The 21,467-nt window shown below is 39.8% G+C and overlaps 1 protein-coding gene across 1 annotated transcript; it reads right to left on the bottom strand.

Moving 5' to 3' along the window:
- Positions 1 to 209: 209 nt before the first annotated feature.
- On the bottom strand, positions 210 to 20,846 carry LOC131524094 (fibulin-7). Its single transcript, XM_058750833.1, has 8 exons — positions 20,835 to 20,846; positions 18,590 to 18,749; positions 18,272 to 18,442; positions 14,216 to 14,341; positions 6,082 to 6,234; positions 4,804 to 4,941; positions 4,577 to 4,712; positions 210 to 915 (listed from the first exon to the last, which is right to left on the bottom strand). Exons 1-8 carry the CDS (start codon positions 20,844 to 20,846, stop codon positions 555 to 557), a joined length of 1,257 nt encoding a protein of 418 aa, XP_058606816.1. The 3' UTR covers positions 210 to 554.
- Positions 20,847 to 21,467: the final 621 nt, after the last annotated feature.

The raw sequence follows: 21,467 nt of genomic DNA, 5'->3' as shown, positions 1-21,467 counted from the left end.
TCACAAAAGCATTATCTTAAAATATGTTGTATTTAATAGTAGACTTTGTTTCACAAGCCAGACTTTTGATTATCAGTCTTTTGCATATTTAAGGAAGGTGTTAAACACACGGACAGAGGGTCTGAGGACTCCACGCAATAATTCAGAGGCTCATTCAATTTAGAATGTTTTAATCTGTCAACAGTCCAAGACACACACACCACAAAAAATGTGTACATTAGAATGAAAAAGTACAATAAGTATATTCTTAGTTATTGGTCCAAGCTCAAAATAAATACAGGCTACACCGGATGATTATGGTCCCTCTTATATTAATCATGTTGTATGACAACTATATTCATTATGATAAATATGTCCAACTACATACACACATTTAGCTTTAAGGACAGTTATGATTGCTGCTGGATCTGATCCTCTGATCTGATTGGTCAAGCAGTTTTCCAGAGTAAGAGAAACCGTTTCAGTCTGTGTTTCAAAATATATGCAAGAATGCTTTAACTAGCCGGATTTCTTCTGAATGTAAATAACTTGATATTAATGTCTCTGGCTGAACTCTAAAACTCATATGGTGAGACGAAGATGGTGATTTTGGTGATGTAGCGTCCCAGCAGTTCTCTCTTGTCCAGTTCAGTCATCTCTAGCTCTGCGTCCAGCGTGGCCGGACCCTGGACAGGACTGGTCAGCAGCAGTTCCCCCGTCTGGCGATCGGAGCGCTGCACGCTGAAGTGCCGCCGGCCACGGCCGCCCAGTAACGCGAACCGCAGCGTGTCTCCTGTGATTCTGACGGCCGACAGGCGGAACATGACGCGCGGCGCCGAGAGCTTGGACACCACGGACATGTAGTGGAAGGACACGGAGTCCGGCGCCTGAGAGCAGCTCCTGCTGTCCACGGGACACGGGTTCCTCTCGCAGCGCCTGCACACACAACACCGTTAGGGCCGGCCGATAAACCGAGAACGGTAATTATCTCGATATAATTGTCCTCGATAAACGATATGAAGAGTTCGATAAACGTTCAATATGTTTATGCGGCAAAAGCGGAGCGGAACGAAACGGCGCGACTCGCGGAGCGTTTATCCGCTCGGGTCAGAGTTCAAGCGGCAGCGAGCTTCACTAGAGCACTGCAGGGGCTGGCGCTCTCCCTGGCTGTGGCACTTCCAGAGTTTTTCTTGCCGTTTCTGCTGTTTGCTCGGTAAAAACTATGCTGTTCTCAGTGGCGAGTGATGGTGTTTTAAAATATTAAGGCAAAGTTCCCACAGGTGTGTTATTATTATTATAAATCTTTATATATCAGCTGCCAGAGTTCATGCCAGGAGTCACGATCGTTTGTCGTCGTTTCTGCTGCGACCAGGATATGAACCAAAAAAGCTAAATTGCATAAGCATTTTCCCATAAAGAACATACACATAAGGGGTGCTTAGCTGTATAGACAGTATATAAGCTCGTGTATACTATATACAGGTGCGTACCCATCATTTCAGAAGTGAGGGGGACATAAATGTTGATGGAGATACCTGGAGATGATTGAAAAAAGCACAAATAAACCATATATTGTGGCAATCGTGTCTTTAATGTCTTCACGTTTCCAAAGGTTTCTGCCTTTTATTCAGAAAACACAGTGATAGCTGGACGCTTTCGTCCATATTAGGGATTTCCTGGTAAGTTGTAAGTTATTACTTTTATATGAGTCCGTCTTGCACTTTCTGCACCGTCCGGCTTCGTGTATGACTATATATATATATATATATATAACCTTACTGTTGTCACATTCCCCTGGTTAAATAAACATTACATTAAAAAGGCCAAATACAATTATATTTTGTATTTTTACACTGTGTAATATTCTGTTTATCAAAATCAATATATCTCATCAAGTTAGTGTTTTTACGTATTTTTACATTTATTCCAAAATAATAACAAAAGGCAGTAACAATACAAACATTTTATTTGTCAAATGATGTTCAGCTGTTCTTTTTAACTTTACCAGCGGGTGTCGCTGTTGGACAGAATTACTTTATAAAAACTAGTGACTTTTACACTTTTTAATGTCACATTTTGTAATACTTGCGTTGATTTATTTTTGTAATATCGATCATTTTCGCATCCATTTTTTTTTCTCTAATGAGACTGCCTCCCTTGCCTCGACTGATGGCAGGCAAAGCCGTACAACACACCAACATCAGAAATTCAGTAATCTTATCCTTGCGGCTTTGAGGTTATGTAAATTGTGGCAGGTTATTTTACATTCATTTCATGCATGCAAATTAATAAAGTGATGAATGGAAATTGGGCAGTTCAATTAAGTATAGCATTTTTGTAATAGCTACAAAAATGAAAATGGGCAAATGTGGGATCACCAAGAATTGAAATGTTTTTTTTATTACAATTTGTATAGCCACGGTTTTACTACAAATAGCATAATTAAACTATGGTGAGTGTAGCTAAATGTTTTAACTGTAATACCTTTTTTATGCGTTGCAAAACCATGTGTAATTTTCGTAAGTTTTGTTGCAAACAATTTTTACTGTTATTTTATAATGAAAAACAGTAGTAATACATTTATAATATTTATAGAAAGCATTCATTGTTAGAAAAGATCGTTTATGTCATGTACTGTAAATGCTCTAGGCCTACAAGTCTGAGGCATTAATTGTAACATTATTATATACACCAAATATTTTGACCATACTTTCTTCTTCTTCTGGACAGAACTTGTGGATAAAAACAAGTGGGCTACTGTCACCATATTTGATTAAGAATTTTTCATCCTTCAGGATCCAACAGTTCACTGTATACAGTTCAAAGGAAAGGATTAATAAAGAGTGAATAAAGATCCTTCAGGATCATAAATAAAAAATCAGTTAATGATAAAAATACATTAAAAAATCAATAAAAACTTAAGTGTCTCAATTAAAATGGTCTCATGATTATTTTAATATATATTGTGTGTGTATGTGTATATATACATATACATATATATATATATATATATATATATATATATATATATATATATATATATATATATATATATATATATATACACTTTAGTTTTGGGTCCAATTCTCACTGTTACCATACTATTGACTTTTGCCTCGATAAACTCCTTACTGTTCAGGTAGGGTAAGATGTAGAATCACGCATAATAAGGCATAGTATGTGCTTTATGAGTACTAATATATTAATATGCAAGCAACTATTTAATAACTAAAGTGTTACATTAAATACATAAAAAAATAAATGTTTGTGTATGCGCGTGTGTGTGTATACAGTAATGGCTAGCGGCAGCTGCGCTCCTTATCTGTGTGTATGTTCTTTATGGGAAAATACTTATGCAATTTAGCTTATTGGGTTCATATTCTGATCGCATCTGCTTACTGGTAGCCTATGTAATATGCATCATCAAATCTTTTAGTTAAAAATAAAACTGTAGTTTACAGCAGAAACGGCGACAAACGATCGTGACTCCTGGCACAAACTCTGACAGCTGATACATAAAAATGTATAATAATAATAATAATAATAATAATAATAGTAATACAATTGTGGGAACTTTGCATCATTTAAAAAAAAAAAAACACCACCGCACGCCACTGAGAACAGTGTGGTTTTACTGAGCAAACAGCAAAAACTGCGAGAAAAACCGTGGCATCTGTACTCGCAGATCACGCGACACTGAACAGCGCTGTGAGATCCAGCGTGAAGCGCTTCAATTCAGCGAAGAACACAAATTACTGTGATTTAAACTAGTTTACAGCGCTGCTGCGCAACCATACAGTCAGAAGACTTTTCATCTACAAATCACCATCATTTACCATGGATTTACTGTAGTAACGCTAACTGCACTGTGGTATTGTGTCAGAATTGTGGGTATTCGTATCGGATTTTATTATATTATTAATGTAGACTAAATGTATTAAAGGACTAATGGAATAGAATTACAGTATTTTTTGTGATTAAGCTGTAGTGTTTGTGCATTTATACTAAATATTTTTAGACTACTGTTTTTCATACAAATACTAAAAACCATAATACATTTTTTTACCATTGTATTGAGGTGTGCTATATGTGTGTTTTTAACTGTTTATCATGATTATGCTACTATGGAAGACCAATGGTTAATTAAAAAAAATAAAATCAGTCAGAATACTTTAATTTCACCATGTAAAAATGAGGTTGTTACAATTTTTACAGATGGTACTGATTTTGATCATGAACATAAATTTACATCTGCATCCTAACTCAAGCTACTACCAAATGTGCATTTCTAAGAGACAACACAAACCTGTTTCTTGATTTGAAACAATATCGCTCATTAGAACATGCAGAAACTGAGAAATTTATTTTTCTATTGAGATATTTCTTTTAAGGAAAATTGACGGTCTGGTTTCTACAGCTTTCACTTTGGAGTAAAAATCTGGCTTTAACCTTGAAAGAAATAAACATTTGACATTTATGATGATAATTATTGACTGATTTGAAAAAAATATATATATTGCAATATGTTTTTTGGCCGAATCGCCCAGCCCTATTTTCACATTCCCTTTAGTTTTAAATAAAAAGCTTTGTTACTTACACTGGAGATGTTTTGACGTAGGTGGCGTTCCGTATCGGCGGACACTCGACTGTGGCGCACTGGAATCCTCCGTAGGTGTTGATGCAGAGCTGCTCGCGCGTGCAGTTGTTCTGCCTGCTGCTGCACTCATCGATGTCTGAGAGCAAAAGCAGAAGGGTGTAGAACAGGTCAGAACCAAATCTGACCGTTTTGTTTCCTAAGTGTATGTTCTGCTATTCATGAATGACCTTTGCAGTTGCGGCCGTCAGGGGTCACGCTGTAGCCAGCAGGGCAGCTGCATCGGTATCCTCCAGCGGTGTTAACACACGCGTGCAAACACAGACGGCCGGCCGGCCCGTTGTGGAACAGTTTACACTCATCAATGTCTAGGAAAAAAACATACAGAAGTGAGCTGATAAAAAAAAAAAAAAAAAGAGTTTCTGTCCCTACTGAGAAGAGCAGCATAGCTGTTACATATGGCTAATTGCCTAAAATCACAGGCTGGTAAAGAATAAAGTGTCAAGAGAAACTGTGCTGCTACTCGTAACCTGCTGCTTCCAGAGTAGATTAAGGCTAATCCACACAAAGCCAGAGCTTTCCCTTTTTTTTTTTTTTTTTCGCCTCGTCTCTAGAAATATCTGGGTACACACGAAACTGAAACAAAACGATGTAGTATACATGCCAGATCAGCATGTGGCGCTGTAATTCTGCCACAGAGATACACTAAAAACAGAGAAGAAGACTTGGAGCATGCACGTAAACCTTGTGCGCTGTATACAAACCAGACACAATAACAAGACGAACATGGAACAATACATTTATTAATCTGTGTTAATGTTATTAATAAAAATACAGTTGTTCAGTGTTTGTTCGTGTTGTTGTTGCTGTTACGTGATGCAGCGGTGACTGATTAGGGTCGAGACATGGGGTGATGACATCATCGTTTCATAAAATACACAGATTGGCTGTACACACGAAAACGCAAGGCTGTCGTTTTCAGATTTATCCACTTTTTTATCCGGTTTCAAAAAATAGCGGATCCATATGGACAAAATGCCGATACAATACAAAATTTGGTTACACTTAATTTTGATAGTCAACTTTAGACTTTCTACTAACTATAAGTAATTTTGTAACTACATGTCAACTAATTCTCATTCATTTGCAACAACATGTCTACTAACTCTCAGAGTAGACTGTTAGGGTAGGTTTAGGGTTAGTAGAATAAGTATGTTGTATGTTGTGGACTCATCAAAATAAAGTATTAGAGGATATTAATCAGACGGTCTACTAATACTCTAATGACTGCTAGTTGACATGTAGTTGCAAAGTTACTTACTGATAGTAGAATGTCTAAAGTGGAAAATCAAAATAAAGTGTTACCCAAAATTTTTACATATACAGCTAAACGTGTATCAGTGTGGACGGGCCCTAAAAATAATTTGAGAAATGTAGTTTTGAGTAGGACATCTCTACACCGGGGAACTTCCACAGCTTCGGAGAGTGTTTGGCTGCAGTGATCGTACCTGTGCAGACGCTGCTGTCGCGGCCGGAGATGGTGAATCCAGGCTCGCAGGTGCAGTGGGTCGTTCCCTGAACCAGACTGCATCTGGACGGACGGATGAACGCAGACGCGGCTCCAGCGCTGACAGGAGACTGGTTCGCTACAGTGACAAAAACTGCAGAAAGATTCGGGGTTCAACAGCAAGCAGCACAGGAACAATGGAAGGATTCCAGCATGAAGCATTGTTTATACTGGACCCGTCTATGTGAGCAAGAGCTGCATGTGTCAAACTTGCTGTAAACAAGTGCAGCTGTACTTTCTGAGGCCAAACAGAATCATGTTAAATGAATATCTAAACAATACACTGATGTTTGATAATGATTTCACTAAAACAAACGTTATTGTACAAGGACAAGTATAAGCACCTCGAGATCACATCCCAGATAGCAACATAGTGTCGGCCAAGATCCGGCCCATGTGGAATGATGATCTGGCCCACATGTAGAGATGGCAACTGACTGCAGCCACAGCCTTAGATGAAATCAGCTAAAGAAAATATCTCTGAAGATCTCAGCAGAGGAGGATTAAACAACTCCACAAACAGCATTACCAGCTTTACTTATTCCTAACCAGACTGACCTCTGTTAGAGGTCTACAAAAGTTCTTATTGAGAATTAACAGGGGTTTAAATCTAAAGGTCTCTGCACACTGAGTCCGAAATATGTGTTTTTTTCGTATTCATTATCCTAAAAATGTCACGCACAGAAACCTTGCATACTGAGTCCGTTCCGTTGCGAAAAAACTTGCAAAACAGTAGCCTACTAAATGGAGTCTTCAAGCATTGAGGATGATTTTTTTGTCCTCTCGCTTCTTAAAAAAAGAAAAAGAAAAGAAATATTGCATCCATCCAATCCTGAGATATAGAGAGGAAGGAGAGTTCCCCCTCAGGAGCAGCGGGATAACGGTTCGTTTGAAGTCACCACAATGGTGATTAGTGTTTAGTTAGCCCATTAGTTGGGCTGCATAACCGGCTTATGTCCCTACTGAAAAAAATAAATAAATAAAACCATTAAAGAAAATTTTAATGGTTTCCACTACACATATCATTACAAACACTACAAACCATCAACTTTTAACCATTAAAAAATGGTTTTCTGTAGTGTTGTTTTGGGACATATTCCATTAGGATTTATTGGTTTTAACAAGCCACCAATAGGAGGCAACCAATTACCAGCAGAGACCAACAGGGTCCATTACAGTTTCCAGTAAAACCAATACAAGTCCCATTATAACCAGTAAAACCATTACTAATTGTGTAATGGTGTCTATATATATATATTTTTTTTTTTTTTTTTCTAGCAGGGGTTTTATTATTTTAAAAATTTTATTCGATATATCCCCAAAATATGTTATGAAATATCTCGATTCTCAAATATGTTTAAGGAAATGCATTTTGCACCTTTATAGATTAGCTACCGTATGTTAGTTAGGGGAGAAGCCGAATATTCACCAGAAGAGGCGGACAGCAGCTCGTAAGTGTTGCGATACTTAGTCATAGATCTGTTGTTTAAATTATTTACCTGCTGTTGGGAAGGAATACTTTCGTTTCCCTTCTATTTCTATTCTGCATTTTCGTTGAGGTTTCGTTGTTTGATTGCACTTTCTGTTAATTATAATAATTTGCACCTCGGCTAAGAAGGAACCTGGATCATTTTCAGTGCTCCTTGCTAGCGAAGTGTTAGTTTCGTCTTGAGTTATTTGCACAAGGCTATTGGCTGGGCCAATCAGAAGCCGGCCACAGCTGTTTTCACGGTAGTGTGTTAGGCTGTATTTATCAGAGGTCCGAGCGCTGACGCGGAAGCGTTCAGCCTCCTCGTGTGAAGACAGACGAGGGTAAAGACCATCGACTTTTCCTGCGCGACTTTAACCGAGCAACGACTCCGAGCGACACACTTAAGTATCTTTTCTTTTTTCCCCCTTCCCTTACACACTCTCCGTTTCCATCCTCTTTCCTGCCACCTCTATCATGTGTTTCCAAACTATTCCGGTTCTCTCTCAACCACGCTCTAACGTCCCACGCAGACGGCAACGTAATCCTGCTAACCTGCGCCTTATCTCTACCTCCTTCACTACACCTCTTTCCTTCTCTGTGGGTCTCTGGAATTGTCAGTCAGCTGTCAACAAAGCTGACTTCATTTCTGCTTTTCTTTAAAATCCACGCTCAGCATCTTGGGCTTGACTGAGACCTGGATTCGTCCAGAAGACTCAGCAACCCCAGCTGCTCTCTACTAATCTCTCTTTCTTCACACCCCGCAAGTTGGCCGGGTGGAGGCACTGGTCTGCTCATTTCTAACAATTGGAAATACTCAACCCGCTCTTCCCTATGCAATTACAACTCATTTGAATCTCATGCCATTACTGTATCAGCTCCGATAAAACTCCAGATCGTGGTCATTTACCGTCCCCTAGCCAAATTCTAGCCACCTTCCTAGAGGAGCTGGACGGGCTGCTGTCCTCTTCGTGGAGGATGGCACTCCACTCCTAGTCTTTGGTGATTTCAACATTCACCTAGACAAGCCTTATGCTACAGACTTCCATGCACTCCTAGCTTCGTTTGATCTCAAACGCCTTACCACTACTAGCACGCACAAATCAGGCAACCAACTTGACTTAATTTACACACGCAATTGTACTGCAGATAACATTCTGGTACAACCGCTACATACTGGACCATTTCTTCATTACATTTACATTACACTTTGCTTCTCCTGTGCCACCAACCCCTACCAGTTACTTTTAGACGAAACCTGCGCTCCCTTTCTCCTTCCCATCTTTCCTCTGTGGTATCCTCCTCTCTTCCTTCACCCACCCATTTCTCATCTCTGGATGTAAACGCAGCTACTGAGACTTTATGCTCTACCTTAACCTCTTGTCTAGACGACATTTGTCCTCTCTCCTCTAGGCCCGCACGGGCTGCTCCTTCCAACCCCTGGTTATCCGAGGTTCTTCGTGAACATCGGACTACACTCAGAGCGGCAGAGAGAAAATGGCGCAAATCAAACGATCTGTCGGACCTCAGTAGGTACCAGTCTATGCTCACATCCTTCTCTGCTAAAGTCCACACTGCCAAATCCTCACATTTCCATAACAAGATCGACAGCGCTCCAGACATGCGTAATCTCTTCAGAACATTTAATTCCCTCCTCTGTCCCCCTCCACCTCCTCCCTCCACCTCTATTACAGCTGATGACTTTGCCACTTTCTTTACAGACAAAACTAGATCAATCAGTGGTCAGTTTTCACCTCCACGCACACAGGACCCTCACCCTACCACATCCACTGCTAAAACTCCCATCTTTTCTTTCTGTCCACTCACTGAAGCTGAAGTATCCAAGCTTCTCCTCTCCAACCATCCTACAACATGTCCTCTTGACCCAATCCCCTCACACCTTCTCCAAGCAATCTCACCCACACTCTTACCTGCACTCACACACATCATCAACACATCCCTACTCACAGGTAACTTCCCCATTGCGTTCAAGCAGGCTCGGGTAACCCCACTGCTCAAAAAACCTACATTAAACACTTCTCTTATAGAAAACTACAGACCTGTCTCTCTCCTTCCGTTCATAGCGAAAACACTTGAACGAGTTGTCTTCAACCAAGTCTCACTGTTTCTTTCACAGAACGACAAACTGGATGCTAAACAGTCAGGTTTCAGGAGGGGCCATTCAACTGAGACTGCGCTTCTCTCGGTCACTGAAGCCCTGCGAATTGCAAAAGCCCATTCCAAATCATCAGTCCTCATTCTGCTGGACCTATCTGCCGCTTTTGACACTGTCAATCATCAGATACTCCTGTCCACCCTCTCATCACTGGGCATCTCTGGCATTCCACTTCGCTGGTTTGAATCCTATCTCACTGGTAGGTCTTTCAGGGTGGCCTGGGAGGTGAGGTATCCAAAGCACATACACTGGTCACTGGGGTTCCTCAGGGATCAGTTCTTGGACCCTCCTCTTCTCCACATACACTACATCACTGGGTCCCATCATACAGGCACATGGATTCTCATACCATTGCTACGCTGATGACACACAGCTCTACCTCTCTTTTCAACCAGATGATCCAACGGTATGTTGTGGACTCATCAAAATAAAGTATTAGAGGATATTAATCAGACGGTCTACTAATACTCTAATGACTGCTAGTTGACATGTAGTTGCAAAGTTACTTACTGATAGTAGAATGTCTAAAGTGGAAAATCAAAATAAAGTGTTACCCAAAATTTTTACATATACAGCTAAACGTGTATCAGTGTGGACGGGCCCTAAAATAATTTGAGAAATGTAGTTTTGAGTAGGACATCTCTACACCGGGAACTTCCACAGCTTCGAGAGTGTTTGGCTGCAGTGATCGTACCTGTGCAGGCGCTGCTGTCGCGGCCGGAGATGGTGAATCCAGGCTCGCAGGTGCAGTGGGTCGTTCCTGAACCAGACTGCATCTGGACGGACGGATGAACGCAGACGCGGCTCCAGCGCTGACAGGAGACTGGTTCGCTACAGTGACAAAAACTGCAGAAAGATTCGGGGTTCAACAGCAAGCAGCACAGGAACAATGGAAGGATTCCAGCATGAAGCATTGTTTATACTGGACCCGTCTATGTGAGCAAGAGCTGCATGTGTCAAACTTGCTGTAAACAAGTGCAGCTGTACTTTCTGAGGCCAAACAGAATCATGTTAAATGAATATCTAAACAATACACTGATGTTTGATAATGATTTCACTAAAACAAACGTTATTGTACAAGGACAAGTATAAGCACCTCGAGATCACATCCCAGATAGCAACATAGTGTCGGCCAAGATCCGGCCCATGTGGAATGATGATCTGGCCCACATGTAGAGTGCAATGATGGCAACTGACTGCAGCCACAGCCTTAGATGAAATCAGCTAAAGAAAATATCTCTGAAGATCTCAGCAGAGGAGGATTAAACAACTCCACAAACAGCATTACCAGCTTTACTTATTCCTAACCAGACTGACCTCTGTTAGAGGTCTACAAAAGTTCTTATTGAGAATTAACAGGGGTTTAAATCTAAAGGTCTCTGCACACTGAGTCCGAAATATGTGTTTTTTCGTATTCATTATCCTAAAAATGTCACGCACAGAAACCTTGCATACTGAGTCCGTTCCGTTCTTGAAAAACTTGCAAAACAGTAGCCTACTAAATGGAGTCTTCAAGCATTGAGGATGATTTTTGTCCTCTCGCTTCTTAAAAAAGAAAAAGAAAAGAAATATTGCATCCATCCAATCCTGAGATATAGAGAGGAAGGAGAGTTCCCCCTCAGGAGCAGCGGGATAACGGTTCGTTTGAAGTCACCACAATGGTGATTAGTGTTTAGTTAGCCCATTAGTTGGGCTGCATAACCGGCTTATGTCCCTACTGAAAAAAATAAATAAATAAAACCATTAAAGAAAATTTTAATGGTTTCCACTACACATATCATTACAAACACTACAAACCATCAACTTTTAACCATTAAAAAATGGTTTTCTGTAGTGTGTTTTGGGACATATTCCATTAGGATTTATTGGTTTTAACAAGCCACCAATAGGAGGCAACCAATTACCAGCAGAGACCAACAGGGTCCATTACAGTTTCCAGTAAAACCAATACAAGTCCCATTATAACCAGTAAAACCATTACTAATTGTGTAATGGTGTCTATATATATATTTTTTTTTTTTTTTTTTTTTTTCTAGCAGGGGTTTTATTATTTTAAAAATTTTATTCGATATATCCCCAAAATATGTTATGAAATATCTCGATTCTCAAATATGTTTAAGGAAATGCATTTTGCACCTTTATAGATTAGCTACCGTATGTTAGTTGATCTATAATGGGCGATGGGCAAAGTATAGCCTAATACTGTAATCTATTAACTACACATAAAAGCCCATCTTTTTACTTAAGTACCAGAAATGGGTGTCATACCATAAAATACTTTTAATACAACTGAATGTGAATTTAATAAAAACACTATAAGTTACTAATTAGCATAAAACTTTCATTGTACAAAATAGAGCAAAGAACGTTTATATTATCAAAGAACTTTTCACTTCAGTCCAGCGAGTTCAAGCACTCTCAAAAACTGCCATAATAAAAACTTTTTACACTGTGACATTAATATCTTACGACTTACATTCGTACATCTTCACTTTTTTCTTTCTGATGAGAGAATTAGTCAGACAATTCAGTCAGCCAGTGCACGGTGACGAAACAGCGTGTTTCAGCGATGACTCATCTGAACACTTCTGATTGGTCATTGCATTCATAAGCTCTACAGAATCGTATGTGATTGGTTATAATGCGCAGTGCTTTAAAAACGCATCTGTCTCTGGCTCTGTGCCAGCCAGTGAACGCAGATTTGAATTTAGCAGCTGGTGATGTTTTTCTTTTTTATATATAATTTACAGGACAAACTGCGCATTTCACCCCAAATTGTTTGCTGTGATATGATTCCAAATTCAGTGTGGTTTATTTCTTTGCTCTTGGCTGACATGTGGCATTGCTATGGCCTGATTGTGGCCCAGATCTGGCAAACAGGAGCGGTCCGCCCAAGTGCCATCATTCCACACTACATTGTTTTGTAGACATAAATTTAAATTATAATAAACAAACAAATATATATTATAAAAATAGACAGATAAACAATAAATGCATTAAACTATACATTACAATTATAGCAAATTAATAAATCATATAAATGAAAAACTTTAAATAATGAATAAAACACAAATATAACAAATACATTAAATTATAAATTAAAATGCTCCATCGGGACAAGACCACGGGAATCAGATAAGCCCTTTACACAATCTGACATGGCTGCGGTTGGAACTGAACTGCGGGTCTCGTCTGGTCAGAGGAGAACTGGCCCCCGACTGAGTCTGGTTTCTCACAAGGTTTTTTTCTCCATTCTGTCACAGAGGGAGTTTTGGTTCCTTGCCGCTGTCGCCTCTGGCTTGCTCAGTTGGGGACACTTAATTTCTAGCGATTATCGCCAATTTGATTGCACAGATACTATTTAAACTAAACTGAGCTAGACAATGACATCTCTGAATTCAATAATGAAATGCCTTTCACTGAAAATTGAGTGTTTAATCTTATCATTATACATTGCTGACACTCTATTTTCCAATTTGATACTGTTAAGTGCTTTGACACAATCTGTATTGTTAAAAGCGCTGTATAAATAAAGATGACTTGACATGTGGGCCAGATCATCATTCCACATGTGCCAGATGTGAGCCGGATCTGGGCCAACACTATGTTGCTATCTGGGATTACTGTCATGCAGATGTATGATTGAGGCTTTATCAAATCTCATGATTTGCTGGTCTAGTACAGATTGGCTGTGTTTTGTGTGGTGTATTAGAGGTTGCAGGTTTTGAAACTTGTCACAGAACATTTTCTAACAATCTGATTCAAATTGCAGCTGTTGTCAGAGCATGTATATCAGGAACAAGTGTGTTTGATTGCACATTGTTTTGTAATTTATGGTGCACAAGCTGTGGATGAGCGACTGGGAATTAGGAGCACTGCTGCTTGATCCACCGCTGACTATAGAGGCAATCATAAATAATAATTAAAAATTAAAGTGGCGTTTTTGTGCAAGTTCTGGAACAAACAACAACTTACAAGAGCTAACACTTTTTTTACTATCTCCCCCATTTTTTATCATAGATAACCACCCAAATATAGTCTGGAACAGCCTTTGTTTGAGGAATATGGGCTGATGTGATCCATATGTGATTAATCAGCAGACATATCTTTAGGCTCATTTGGAAATGGGACATACTGTAAGCTTTTAGTTGATTTTTGAGGGTATAAAAGTGTGTCTTACAGTTTGGCAAAATGTTACTGGCTATGTTTTGAGAGCAGCTATAACTACATAGACTGCTCTATTCATGTATTTAGTGAGGATGAATATGTGGCTGGAGTGTTGGAAACCATCAGAGGAGGCCATTAACGCTTCAGAATCCATACTGAGGTGCGGTACAGAACTTTATACTTTGATAGGTCCGATAGCATCATTTTGTGCTCGTCGTCAAACTCTACGTATGTAAATGTGATTCTGAGCAGATTCAAACCCACATGTTGGAGTTGGAGACTGGCAGGTGGGTCCGGCCCAGCCCGTGGCACAGACGCAGCTGAATCCATTGACCTCGTCTGCACATGTCCCTCTGTTGGCACACGGTGCTGAAAAACACTCGTCGATATCTGAGAGAGGAGAGTAACTCAGTGAAGATATATATATATATACTATACCCGAGGAGGTCAGACTGTTTGCTGAGTCTAGTTCTGTCACAGACATGTGTGATTTCTCACTGCTCCTGTTCCACTGATACGCTAAAAGTCTGTTGATGTGAATGAAAGTGAAATTTCTGTGAGCTCAAGTCTTGATGCTACACATATGATGACAAGCCTGTGCTTCCAGCTTTGCAGCAACAGCTTGGGGAAAGTGCTTTTCTGTTGGCAGTACCCATATGCACAAAGCAAAGGTCATACTCATGTGGTTTACGGCAGGGGTTTTCAACCTGTGGGGCACTCGAGTATTTATGAATACGAACTAGTAAATCTTTAGCCATCCACTAGGGGGGAATCATTAGTCCCACTGCTAATCAGTTGACAGTTTGAGCAGAGTTGCCCTGAGTATCAGTCACGTTTATTGACAGTGTAAGATGATGTTGGGAATCCAAGCATGGATTGGCATGTTGCTATCTCAGAAACAGGCTCAGCCATCACACTGAATCAGGTAAACTGGTTATATATTTTTGTTTTAGTATAATTACGCACGTTATACCAGGGGCGGATGCAAACCCTTTTTAGGTGGGCTTCAGCCCCAGTATCTGTCATGCGAGTGAAAGTAGACAAACTTGGGGGGGCACATCCTAAAAGGTTGAAAACCCCTGGTTTACGGAGTCTGGCGTGGAAGAACTTGATTGGCCTGCACAAAACTCAGAGAATCTCACCCAACGCCTTCAGGAATAATTGAGACGCCAACTGTGAGCCAGTGACCTAAAATGATGGTGTGTGAATGGGAGCAAATCCATGCTCAACATCTAGTGGAAGCTGTTATAGCAGTACAGGGAGTCATGCTTTTGAAATGTAATATTCAACAGTAAACAACAGCATCATTGCGCACAGACGTTGGGTTTTGTTAAGCTCATCTCAAAGGCATTCAGTAGGCTTTCAGGTGGAAAAGAAAAGACCTTCCACAATTTGCGGCAACAAAAGTGAAAGCACAGAATTCTGAACTATACACCGTTGGAAAAGATAGTTTGTATCTGTCAGATAGTGGCAACAAATATCTATTAAAAACACACTTACAGCACCTTTAAATACAACTGCAACTAATATAATACTACTGAGTATGCATTTTGGAAAGTTGAAGGTTTTCAAGGGAATGGTGTTTCTAATGTAGAAGCAGGGGTGTAGCGTCTGGGTATGCAGGTGCATATGGTGCTGATTGGGAGCCCGCCGAGGGTGGGCTTTTAATTAAAATGACCAAACGTATTCTTAATTCGTTGCCACAATAAATATGGCGTAGAACTTTTGCTTTGGAAAAAGTAATAGATTTAATCAGACCAAAGATTGCTCATTTAATATAAACAAAATGAATTACAGTGCCCTCCACTAATATTGGCAACCTTGGTAAATATGAGCAAAGGTGGCTGTGAAAATAAATCTGCATTGTTTATCCTTTTGATCTTTCATTCAAAAAATTGTAACCTATCATTGAAGTAAAACAATGTATATTGGGTGGCTGCAGGGCACGCCCGGTTCTGCGGTTCTAGAGCTAAGCACCCTCAAACAAAATCAATAGCACTTTCGGTTAAAGCAGTAATAATGGCATTTCATTGCAGATTTAGCAAACTATCCAGCGCGTTATGATTTGCGCTCTAGGAGGTCGGTTTCTATTTATGTGCAGTGTTGAGCAATGTAGCTAATCACAGACATATCTGCTTATTTCTTGAATGCAACAGCCGATCAGTTAGAATTACTGTTTAAGTCAGAGTCCCCTCTCTGCTCAAAGCGCTGGAGGTTTTGTTCAGGTGTTGTGTTCAGCACGAATCATTTCATTGTAACTGTAGAGATTCACTGTGCAGCGTAGAGAATTTAACTGATAATCATGTAACTTTATGAGATCGCGATGAACTGTGACAGCTTTTTAGTACTTATAAAGGAAGCGTTATTTGCACCATAGCAATCGACACCACATACATATATATATATACTGTATATATACACACAGTGGGGGAAAAAAATATTTGATCGCCTGCTGATTCTGTATGTTTGACACTGACAAAGAAATGATCAGTCTATAATTTTAATGGTAGGTTTATTTTAACATTGAGAGACAGAACAACAACAACAACAACAAAAAAAAATCCAGAAAAATTTATTTTAAAAAGTTATAAATTGATTTGCATTTTAAATAAGTATTTGACCCCTTTGCAAAACATGACTTAGTACTTGGTGGCAAAACCCTTGTTGGCAATCACAGAGGTCAGAGGTTTCTTGTAGCTGGTCACCAGGTTTGCACACATCTCAGGAGGGATTGTGTCCCACTCCTCTTTGCAGATCCTCTCCAAGTCATTAAGGTTTCGAGGCTGACGTTTGGCAACTCGAGCCTTCAGCTCCCTCCACAGATGTTCTATGGGATGAAGGTCTGGACACTGGCTAGGCCACTCCAGGACCTTAATGTGCTTCTTCTTGAGCCGCTCCTTTGTTGCCTTGGCCGTGTGTTTTGGGTCATTGTCATGCTGCAATACCCATCCATGACCCATTTTCAGTGTTCTGGCCCTGACGGTACATGGCCCCGTCCATCGTCCCTTTGATGCGGTGCAGTTGTCCTGTCCCCTTAGCAGAAAAACACCCCCAAAGCATAATGCTTCCACCTCCATGTTTGATGGTGGGGATGGTGTTCTTGGGGTCATAGGCAGCATTCCTCCTCCTCCAAACACGGTGAGCTGAGTTGATGTCAAAGAGCTTGATTTTGGTCTCATCTGACCACAACACTTTCACCCAGTTCTCCTCTGAATCATTGGCAAACTTCAGACGGACTGTACATGTGCTTTCTGGAGCAGGGGGACCTTGCGGGCACTGCAGGATTTCAGTCCTTCACAGCGTAGTGTGTTACTAATTGTTTTCTTGGTGACTATGGTCCCAGCTGCCTTGAGATCATTGACAAGATCCTCCGAGTAGTTCTGGGCTGATTCCTCACCGTTCTCATGATCGCTGAAACTCCACGAGCTGAGATCTTGCATGGAGCCCCAGTCCGAAGGTGATTGACTGTTGTTTTGTGTTTCTTGTGAATAATCGCACCAACTGTGGTCACCTTCTCACCAAGCTGCTTGGTGCTGGTCTTGTAGCCCATTCCAGCCTTGTGTAGGTCTACAATCTTGTCGCTGACATCCCTGGACAGCTCTTTGGTCTTGACCATGGTGGAGAGTTTGGAATCTGATTGATTGATTGCTTCTGTGGACATGTGTCTTTTATACAGGTCTTTTCTACAAGCTGAGACTCCCTTTAAGAGAGTGCTCCTAATCTCAGCTCCTTACCTGTATAAAAGACACCTGGGAGCCAGAAATCTTGCTGATTGATAGGGATCAAATACTTATTTGACTCATTAAAATGCAAATCAATTTATAACTTTTTTTAAATGCTTTTAAAAAAAATTTTGTTGATATTCTGTCTCTCACTGTTCAAATAAACCCACCATTAAAATTATAGACTGATCATTTCTTTGTTAGTGGGCAAACGTACAAAAGCAGCAGGGGATCAAATAATTTCTTTCCCCACTGTGTGTGTATATATATATATATATATATATAAGGTTACAGCACCTTCACTAATTTAAGAAGCACCCTCAGTGATTTGCTTCTGGAGCCGGGCCTGTTGTGAAGAGTCATGTAATGTTATATACCTCAGAAAAGACAACAATTGGGAGTCTTGGAGCCCACATTAACCTACAGTATAACGTTTGGGGGGCCAGTACAAATGGTTTTGCATATCGGTCCGGGGCTGACTTGCTATGCCACTGTGTGGAACAGACGGATAGTTCTGATGATATTTCAATACTAACTGGAAGAGGCTCCAGGTTTGATGGAGCAAATCCTTTCCCACACCTGGAGCTTCAGATCTCACCTCTGCAGACAGGCTGCTGTCCGCTCCAGCTGAGCGAATCTTTACACTGCCGCGTCTCTGAACCCACCAGCTCAAAGCCCACATCGCACAGGAAGTGAACTTCATGACCAGGAAACAGAATCTTGCCCAGCTTTCTTCCATTGACAGGAGCATCCAGGTCAGGACAAGTAGCTGCGGAATATAAAACACAGAGTGGAGACTTTCAATTCAGAGTATTGTTGAGAGTTTACACTTTGAATTAAACATGTATGCCATATAATGTAGTTTGGCTCGTTTGTCACTGCTTTAGGTCTGTAGCGAGTCTGATGTGATACTTGCAGTTCTTGGCTTTAGTGGGCCGTCCTGCGACGCTGTCCTGCAGCAAGCTCAGTTTCTTTCTCAAAGTGCGAAGACTCTGCAGATATGAAGCTTCCTGCGCTGAAAGCAGTTTGTGAACCTGATGAATGGAGTTCTGTAGGTCTTGTTTACTGGGACAGTCCTGAGAAAACACACACGGTCAGAGTTTACTGATGCATGAGATCCTCAGATCCAGATCCAGTACAGCCTCAGGCAGATCAGACACACAGTTGTTTGTTATATGGACCACAAAACCAGTCAAAAGGGTCATTTGTTTTTTATTAAAAAAATCATCTGAATAAATAAGCTTTCCATAGATGTATGGTTTGTTAGGATCGGACAATATTTGGCTGAAATACAACTATTTGAAAATCTGGAATCTGAGGGTGCAAAAACATCAAAATATTGAGAAAATTGCCTTTAAAATTGTCCAAATGAAGTTCTTAGCAATGCATTTTATTAATCAAAAATTAAGTTTTGATATATTTACGGTAGGAAATTTTCAAAATATCTTCATGGAACATGATCTTTACTTAATATCCTAATGATTTTTGGCATAAAAGAAAAATGGATAATTTTGACCCATACAATGTATTGTTGGCTATTGCTACAAATATAGCTGTGCTGCTTATGACTGCTTTTGTGCTGCAGGGACACATATTTCTTTAAGAATCCACAGACGCAGACTGTCTGAAATCAGATTTAGGGTCATCAGCAGCATTTAGAGTAATTGGTGTAAATGTGTGAACATTAATTTCACCATCTCATAACAGTGGCTGCCGTGTTCCTCACCTGCTTACTGTAAAAAGCTAAACAATGGATTGATAACTGACTTCTGTGTTTCTATCAACCCTGTCTTGGTTCTCATTATAAGGGCCTGCATACATGATATCAAATCTGAAAACATGGTCTGTAAAAGTGGCACATGGGACCCTAGAAACAGCGTTTTAAGAACAATGACGGTGGGACATTACATCCATAGACATCCATAATGCCGTCCAGTTGCTTCATGGTCCACCGTAATTGGTGTCATTGGATCTCGTTATCCTGAAACTTTCATGATCTAAACATGACATATTGTTTGTCAGTTTCTGTTTAGGATTATGGTTATGAATGCAGACGGCATTAGTGTTCAGTCTGTATGGAAAGCTTTACTTTCGCTGTATGACAGAAATGTTGCTGGATCTTGTCAATTTTCATCCACTGTGTCCTTTAATTCTGTCAAATCCTCTGTGGTTTGAGTTCTGCAGCACAAGAATTTGCTCTTAAATTTTTTTGATACACTTTGATAATAAACATTTTAAACATATGTGAACATTTAATTCTTAATCCATTATTCATGACGATCAATTGTAACGACTGTAATATGATCCTTTCTTCTTATTGGCTGTAAGAGAGGGGAAGGGCACCATGTTTTACTTTTTTCCATTTCATGTTTTCATCTTGCAAGACTTATGTAAGCTAGATAAATATTTGAGGTTCCTGTAAAAGCAGCTGGTGAAGTGATAGAGTGTTGGAGACACATTAGCTGCTGATGTTCAGTTTAACAGTGTTCTCTTTAAGGAACATCAAAACATTCCTCAGATCCCTCTGAATAGAGTGCTTGTGTAGACTAGTTCAGTACTGCGGGGTAAAAAATAAGTGCAATAGTTAGACAGTAAACCTACAGTCTGTCAGACTCCAAAGACTTTTCATAATTGTGTTTCCAGATTTTATATTGCCCCTATTTCACTGACAGAAACTTCAAAATATAGGGGCTTATTTTGGTATGTTTTATCATACAAGAAAAAAAAAAAATACTTGACTAGTTCTGCTGTTGGGCTTTTACAAAATCAGATAAAATCAGATGCATTTACAATGAAAGACAGCTTTGCAGAAGCTCAGAGAATGTTTGATACCATCATCTCTTTCTGCATTATAATAATCAGAGAGTAAGCACAATCACTGCGATGATGTAAACAGGGCGTTTAGTTTCAACCCTTGACCTGCGACTCTGAATGAACTCACTTATACTGAAACATGTCTTAAGCATGTCTTAATGAATTTAACATCTTTAACCGCAGCAAAAATGTCTTGTTATTAGACAGCTCTGTTAGTTGGCTTGCAGTAAAATGAACTCTTACACCTTTACAGCTCACAAGAGCTTAAATTACACAAAAACAAAGCACTTTTTTTTCATAGCACTGCTGCTACTGTACTTTTTGTTATTTATATGAATATCACTTACCTGAGCCAGCATGGTATAAACTTGACAGATGAATACTGAAAGGAGCACAGCATATCTTCGGTTCATCGTCTTCATTAAATCGTTGAGTGGATAAAATGATTATGTTATTAAATGCCTTTGTGTAGTGAATTCCCTCAAGAAAAGGCTGTGTTCCAGTTAAGCTCCATATACGTTACTGGCTCAGCATTAAAACGCCCTCAGAACGAGGCTGCTGCTATAAGAGGATTTCAGGAAAGCAAGCACAGGAATTTTTCCCTGTAAACCACAGGTCAGTTGGAGAATTTACTGAATGGACAGAAAAAACCCTGGAGTTTCTAAGCAGGTGTGAAATCAGTTTCTTTACCTGGGTTTAGCATTAAACTAGTTCTTAATACACATTTTTGGTGTTATTATGCATGATTCATCAGTCAGGGCCAAAGTAAGAAATTCTACATCCCAGTACAAAATGTACGCTGCTTTTATCTGTGCACAATAATAAAATGTATAAGGATTAGTTAATTACACAAATAAATTTAACATTAAACTGAGATCAAAATTCCAAGATAAGAGAGAAACAAAATATCAATCATGGAAATGTGGAGAAAGTAACAGGAAATTAAAAATTTTGAAATCCACTAGTCAACATTTGAAGTG

Source organism: Onychostoma macrolepis, chromosome 18 (assembly GCF_012432095.1).
Source record: "Onychostoma macrolepis isolate SWU-2019 chromosome 18, ASM1243209v1, whole genome shotgun sequence".
In the NCBI taxonomy this organism is placed as follows: domain Eukaryota; kingdom Metazoa; phylum Chordata; class Actinopteri; order Cypriniformes; family Cyprinidae; genus Onychostoma; species Onychostoma macrolepis.
Note: the sequence above shows the minus strand (reverse complement) of the source record. Positions and strands in the feature narration are given on the sequence as shown.